General features: G+C 27.2%; 1 protein-coding gene across 1 annotated transcript; it reads left to right on the top strand.

Moving 5' to 3' along the window:
• Positions 1 to 1,403: 1,403 nt before the first annotated feature.
• On the top strand, positions 1,404 to 4,726 carry LOAG_18249 (hypothetical protein; the record flags this gene model as incomplete). The annotated part of the gene is made up of 7 exons (XM_020450913.1): positions 1,404 to 1,543; positions 1,687 to 2,027; positions 2,379 to 2,662; positions 3,232 to 3,348; positions 3,616 to 3,842; positions 3,938 to 4,249; positions 4,633 to 4,726. 7 exons carry the CDS (start codon positions 1,404 to 1,406, stop codon positions 4,724 to 4,726), a joined length of 1,515 nt encoding a protein of 504 aa, XP_020305356.1.
• Between the last annotated feature and the right edge of the window lie 3,351 nt (positions 4,727 to 8,077).

Below are 8,077 nucleotides of genomic sequence, written 5' to 3'. Positions count from 1 at the left end.
AATAATAATAATAATAATAATAATAATAATAATAATAATAATAATAATAATAATAATAATAATAATAATAATAATAATAACAATAATAATAATATTGATGCTGTATTATTATCATTATTAATATGAATAGTAAGTTATTCTCACATATACAGTCTTTGTCTTATGAGCTTGACTATCATTATAAAATATTGTTTGATAAAATAATTTGAAGAAGCTACTAGTATCATTATAAATGTTGGTGATTTAACTTTGCTTAATAACATCGTAAATTGACACATCCCAAAAATTAAATAATATTGTTAAAGGGATGAAATTTAAGATTTCATACCACTTTATTGTATTTCTCGCTGATTGATCATTATCATGTTTCAATTGAATTAAATATTGTATGAAAATTGCATCATACCAAATAACCGATTGTCACAGAAAGTTCAATGAGAATTTAACTCCAATCAAAAATTAACTTCTAAAATCTTTTAAAGAAGCGCTAAAACGATCTTATGTGGGACATTTCACAAATTAACAAATCAGTATAAAACAATTGAAAATAAATTGGAAAATTCATGCATTTGGGCGGATTTGTCCATTTCCAATTGAATAGACAAATTGTATAAATGTATTGAATTTGTTCACATAATCATAATCAAAATGAGAAGAAAAAAATTTGCTCAAGCAATTATTCAAAGTCAAAAAAAAAAAGCGACAACAACAACAGATGAAGTACTATTCAGGAATTATTCATTCTCATCCCTTATTTAATTTTCACATCATCCTTTTCCGCATCAAAAATTAATCAACTTTCAAGCTTTTTTCTTTTTCAAAAACTGAAAATGAAATTATTAAAGAAAATTCCATTAAAAATGCATTCTTTTATTTTAAACCAAACAAACGCATACTTTTAATTGAAAAAACGAATATTATCTTGTTAAGTGAAATTTTTAAACAATCGAAAGATTTATCCCGATTATTGCTTTTGACTATTTTATTAGCTTAATTTGATGATAGTGTATTGGAACATTGCAAAGGTTAATCTCCAACGGTTCGGCTATTCGTCTTGGAAAATAAAAATGATAATAGCGGGGATATTTTTCATCCTTGTTTTTCTTTTTTTTTTTTTTGCTTTGCTTTGCTTAAAAGGAACCAGAATGTGAAATTGTAAAAATAGACTGTAAAAAAAATTGTGAAAATAGACTGAGAAAATGAACTGATTTTAAAAATAAAACTTACTGGACGACCATTTTAAAACATACTGGGAAATGGGGAAGTTCTACAAATTAATTATCTTAAACAATTCCTAGTTTTTGCAAATTACTTTAATTAGAATTAGTAATTTCGGGAGGAGGAAGCAGTTGTAATTTTATGACTGTATTACAGAGGAAAACCGGAATGGCAGAAAATTGGAAATGTTGAACGATGTACGACGAACAATTGCTGTTTGCATAATCCGAAAGTACAAACGGATACTTCTTCATCGTCCGTTAGTCCGAAGCAAGCTGAAAATAATCAAACCACCGATGAACACACTAACATCATCAAAACAGGAGTTAGCTGGCGAGGAAATAAACAAACAACAACAAAATCAACACTTCAAAATTTTCAAAGAATGAATTCGTATCAACAGCTAAGCGAACAATATGCAAACAAAGCAGCACGAACATTTCAAAATTTGTGTAGCGTTTTTTACAGTATCCTGGGACATATTGGTACTACCGTAGTGCATTTCATCATGTGGCTTTATTCGATTATCTACGAATGGCTCGTTAGCTCGGGAAATTCGGCGATAATTGCCGGAACTTCGGCAGAACGCATTCAGCAAAGCCAAGAACAAATTCAAAAAACGACTACTAAAAAGGTTCAGGAAGAATTACAACAACAACAACAACAACAACACCACCACCACCACCACCACCACCAACAACAACAACAACAACAACAACAACAACAACAACAACATGAACAACAACGATACGAACAGCAACAATATGAACAACAACAACAACAACAACAACAACAGTTTTCTTCAACAGGTAATTTGATTGGATTTGTTGCATTTTATTTCAATTTTCGAATCCTAATACTTGAATGTTCGTTCATTTATTACAAGAACTGGGGAAGAAAAAATCAAAAAAGATATACTTTTCTGATGATTTATATGAAAATATTTTTTCCTAGAATAGATGTTGAGAGAAAAGAAAAATCAGATTTGATGTGAAATTTGAACGAATTATGTGAAATTTCAAGTTTTTTATGGAGAAAAAGGAATGTTCATATGATTGTAAATTTTCAATTTAAATTGTTTTTCCAACAAATTTTATCAGCATAAAATGAAAGAAGGTAACGATTTTTGAGTTTCGTAATTTTTTTTTTTGTTTTTTCAGGTGCTAAGATGACTTTCCAGATATGGTCACCGATTGAGGAACCAATCATCCAACCGGTAGAATTTTATTCTAGGAAGCAAATCTATACAAGTGATTTTAAGAAATCTACTATAGAAGGTCCGGATGTTGCTAATTCAGTGGTATCCACACCACCACTATCACCACCACCACCACCACCACCACCACCACCACCACCGCCGCAATCACCAAAACCTCCTATTTCTCCTTCATTACCAGTTTTTAAAAGATTAACATCAGCAACAGAGACAAAAGACGACGAGAAAGTTTGTCATTCAACTCCACGATATCACCATAAACTAATTTATTAATTTAACTTTTTATTTAAAATTCGAATATTTGAATAATTCTTCTTCAGACAATTTCAGTTTTGCTATGTAAACAAGCATGGAAAGATATGTTTGATTCGCGAAACATTGCATAAAACTTTTTTTGAAATTTATGAGTTATCAAAAGTATTTAACAAAAAATTATTCAACCTAAAAATCATATGGTAGTGAGAAAATGATTTGATATCGTAATGTTATAGAAATTTTAACAAAGTGATAAGTGTACAACATCTTATTCTCAAGCTATGGTTAAACGAATAGTTTAAGATTATCCAGAAAGTGAATTAAGCGGAATGATCCGATTACTAGTTCATAAATTTGAGGAACCATAACAAATTTATATCTGATGAACTGTTGCAAACATTGCAAAGAAAGTAAAACGATGAAATCAGATATTTAAAACGATTAGAAGTTTGTTTGTTTTTTTTTAATTTTAAAATTATCATCAAGTTTTTTTAAGACATATTATTAACTTGATGAAGGATTACTTAATAAAAAAATTATAGGTGCCACCAAAGGGTGGTGTTGCTATTTTACCACTCGATATCATGGTTGAAGCTCATGCTCGAGTCAAAGAACGTGAGCAAAAATTAAATGAACAAAAAATCGAACCAGAGGAGGAGGTTACATTTTATGCTTATTAAATTTACGCATTTCTATTGAATTTTTCAATGATTCCATGAAGTTAAAGCCTTAGATTAAAATTTATTTCAGGTTATTTCAAATCAATTCATCACATTTCAATTTTTTATTAATTCGTTCCAAACTTGTTCCTTATCTATCATCCGTCACATTATGCTAAATTTTTAAATTTGAATGATACAAATTACCTAACAATTTGTTAACATTTATGATCCAAGAATGAATTATTACACTTAATGTACTTGTAGAATAACGAGATAAATGCAGACTGGACGGTAACAAGTAAGAGATTTATACCTCTACGATGGAAAATGCCAAAATCGAAAATTGAAGAGAAATTAATAGCGAAGAATAAATCAAGCGAAGATGAAGAAATATTAAAGCAAGCAAAGATGGATGTTGTTTCTAGGATAAGTCGACCATCTGATCAAGATGCTCAATTCATTTTCCGTGCACCTACGCATCAAAATATACCGTATGTATTACTGACAAATCTTAAAGATGTAAATTTTACACATTGAAAGATTTCTGAATAGTACGTTTGAAATGGTTTCATTGTAAGAATTCCAGATCAAAGCATTCATCGGATGGTAATTTTTTGATGGGTCGAAGTGTTTTTTCACCAGTACGTGAAGCAGAAGAGATGCGTGATCGAGTCAATCGACGAATGGCAGAGACACCTTCGGAAAGTTTCTTTGATTCACGTTTAAATACACCTCTTGATGATTTTTCGATGACATCACGTATAAATACACCATTCGAAGTAACCCCTGATTCGCATACCGATTCTTTTTCACGTTATCCAGCTAGTCGTTCACGTTCACAATCACGAATTCACAATATCTTCTCATCTCCACCTCCTAATCAAATACATTCTTTGAAGTAATATTTCAATGTACTATTGAAATTAATTATCTAAAAAATTTTAAATTACCATATTTCTTCGCCGACACACAAGATTCAACAAAATTTATCAATTGCTACCTTATTTTAAAGATTTTGAAATACGAAAACCAACAAGAAAATAGTTTCAAGTTCTGTTATTACTTATATTTCAACTTCAATTTTGCAAAATTTTTCCAACATATTTCATTGAAAAAATAAGATGAAAAGAAATTAAAGTATAAATTTTTTGAACCATTCACTCCATGACATCCTCAACCGAACATTTTATTAAGCATGTTTATTTCAAGTGCATGTGAATTCTGAAAATATATTAATTCAATTTCTAATTTTGTTTGTATTGCTTTGATTAAATTTTATAGGCGAGATGAAAATGGAATAAATATGTTGAGACAACGTTCCAGAACCGTGGAACCTCGATTAGCAGAAGGTACCGTAAAAGCTCTCACCAGGTAAGCGTTTGTTTTTTTTTCTTTTCTTGAAGAAGTATTTAAATAATATACGATGATAAATCGAATGATGTGAATTTTGGTGTTAAAAAAAAAAGGTGAAAAACAAGAATTTTTTTAAATTTATTTATCTGAATGTGTTAGAAAATAATGGGATGATTTTTTCTCTTTAAAATTCATTTTTAGTAAAATAAAATACAATTTGAAATAATATTATTAATAAAATATTTGATTAATTTATTTTTACTTTTTCCTTGATTACTCTGTTTTTAATTAGGTAAAGAGTAAAAAGTTATGAGTAAAAAGAGTTCTGAGTAAAAACGCAAAGAGTAAAAAGACATAAAGTGTCAGTCTATAGCAGAAAGTTAAGTTCAACCACTATCAATTGATAACAAAATAATCAAATTTTTCTTTTCTTGAAAGGTCGTACAGCATGTGATGAAATTCATAAATGTAAAATAATGCAAAATGTTCAAAAAGTTAGGATACTGTAAAAGAATTCCGAATATGTGTTTTGTTGATGCTTGTAGAAAAAAGAAAAATGAAAAAAAGAAAATCAAAATATCAGGAATCTGAATCTTAAAAAGAGGAAAATTAAAATATCAGAAATCTGGATCTCAAAAAAAAAGAAATTGAAATATCAGGAATTTGAATTTTAAAAACTGAAGAAGGAAACAAGAAAGTGTCATATCGATGAAAATGTCAGTTTAAGAATCTCTAAATTATATTAAAAATGAAATTTCTAGAAAGAAATTTGAATTTGCATTCGATAATATGAAAAGAGCAAATTTGTTTTTTTTTCCTCCAGAAAAAACTACTGATGTAATAAGTATAAATTAAAAATTTCATTGCTACTTATATATGCCAGAACAATAATCCATGGATATGTTAAGGGAAATATTAAAAATGAGAAAATGGTAATTTGTTTCCTTTTTTTTGTCTTTTATTCATGGTTTTGGAAAAAAAATTGTAATTTAAAAATTTTATTAAATTTTTTCCTGCACTTCATTTGAATAAAGAAAAAAAGTGAGATTTTATTTTATTTTTTCCTTCTATTTAATACATCAAATATTTCTTGAAATTATTCTTAGCTAAATTATTTTAAATCGTTTAAATTTGGCATAATGACCAGTTTGTTTTATTGTAAAAGTTCAAAAGCTAATCTAAGAAAATTTAATCACGCTATAATAGGTCATGAATAACAATCTGACATAAAATAGCACAAATTTTATTATCAGATAAATTAAATAAAATAGCATAATGATCGTTATAGGTAAAAAAAAAAAAAAAAGAAGCATTTCTTTAAGAAAACTTATAGACAAAAAACGTTTCCCGACTTTACGACACTATTGAAATTATCTAACAAACAAGTTTAAGACAAAAAAAAGGAAAAAAAGACGGAGAATTAAAAGCTATCTACTGTCTAGTTCTCCATCTATGGAATTTCAAATTCATTTTGTCTTCCCTCAAATTTTTATTGCTGTTCAAAAAAAAAGAAAAAAAAAGAAAAACGACTAAAATGTTTTATTTGGTTGTGAAAACATCGAACTTGGCTTCTTTTACAAAATTTTATGTAGAATAAATTAATAAAAAATGATTAATTTTTAAGACAATGGCCACCTCAAAGTAATGCAACAGGCGTATTTGTAGCTAAAGATAATTGGAATATTATTCCAACTGAAATTGTTTCATATCGCAGTAAGTTTACTTTTCTTTTTTTTTCTAATATATTTTATATCATTATTCTATTGCCAATATTGTGTAATATTGAAATTTTAAATTTAACAAAATAAAACGAAAAAAAAAAGAAAGAAAAGCTTTTAATGAAATATGCAAAAAAATATCAATGTAACAAATTGAAATTTTCTTACCAATTTCTTATCAAATATTAATTTTCCATTTATATTTATTTGTTTAAAATACATGAAAGTGTGCAAATGAATCCATTCTACGTAAGTATGCTAGCAGGAATGGATAATATCTTTTCTAAAATTTCAAACATTTAATAATTAATTAAAATTAGTACAAATCAATGAATAGTTATACACCGTACTTTTCAATTTCATACACATTTTTTCTATTTCATCTCCGGATTGTTTGTTTGATCTTTTTAGAGGAAAAAAAATGAATAAATATTTAAACCCTTTTTTTGCCGCTTTTTTTTCCCCGGTAAATCTTCTTCTGACTGATCTATCAAACATTTTGGATATTCTTGGATGTACCTATTTTTATCCCTCTCTTTTCGTTTCTTTTTATTTTTCTTCTAACTAAAAAATAAGTTAGCATTTTCAGGAATGAAATCTTTTTTCTTTTTTGAATTGCTCTCGAAAAACTTTACGCTATAGCATTTCACATTTACACTACTGCTTATTGAAAATTTTATACATATGTACACCACATACACATACACAAACACACATACACACACATAGATATATACATACATACACATATATACATGCACGATAGATACACCTATTAAATTTTTTAGTAGGATACTTAATTACAACGTGACATTTAATTAATATGTTAAATAAAATATTGCTAATTAATCTGATCATTGATGTCGTAAAATGATGTGAAAACAAACTTATCTTACAATTCATTATTTGATTTTTCATTTCTATTCCTCATACATTTCTGCAAATTCATTTTAATTATTCAAAATATCAATAATGAAATATAATGCAGTGTTTAATAAAAAGAAAAAGTTTCAAAGTGTTGAATGAAAAGAAAAGTATGGAAGTGAAAAATTCATAAATGCTGAAATAAATAACTTTTGCTAACAATGCCTGTAATTTTAATACATTTTACCTTTGACAATTGTCATAAAGGTGAGAAATCAATTAGCAATGAGTTATTTGAAATTATATGCAAAATGGATGGATCTATATGAAAAGTACCTATTAATTATTAAAATTGTATGATTTATTTTTTCCTACATTATATATTTTTGATTCATTTCTTCAATAATACAATTAAATCTTTTTTTCGGAAAATAAATTCGTTTGTCGTTTTTTTTTTCTTTCTCTTAACTAATTCACGATTTACTGATAACATAGTTTCAATGAGTGTATGTGTAAAGCTGATTAGAAATGGTAAAAAGCGATTAATTTGAAATATAATCATTACATTCTAAATTAAACTATTATGAATAACAATTACCGGAACCGAAATAACTTTTATAAAATTATATGACATGATATCGATTAATATTAATTAGAGTTTAATTACTACTAACTGGAGTGCCAATAGATAAAATAATGTGTTGTAGAAATTGTTGAGTAAAAAGCTTTTTCCAATCCTTTTAGAACTTACTGCATAAAAGGTCTGCTATTGTTTGTTTGTTTTTCCCGTT

Source organism: Loa loa (assembly GCF_000183805.2).
Source record: "Loa loa unplaced genomic scaffold supercont3.238, whole genome shotgun sequence".
Classification (NCBI taxonomy): domain Eukaryota; kingdom Metazoa; phylum Nematoda; class Chromadorea; order Rhabditida; family Onchocercidae; genus Loa; species Loa loa.
The sequence above is the reverse complement of the archived record's forward strand: the minus strand, read 5'-3'. Positions and strand labels throughout refer to the sequence as shown.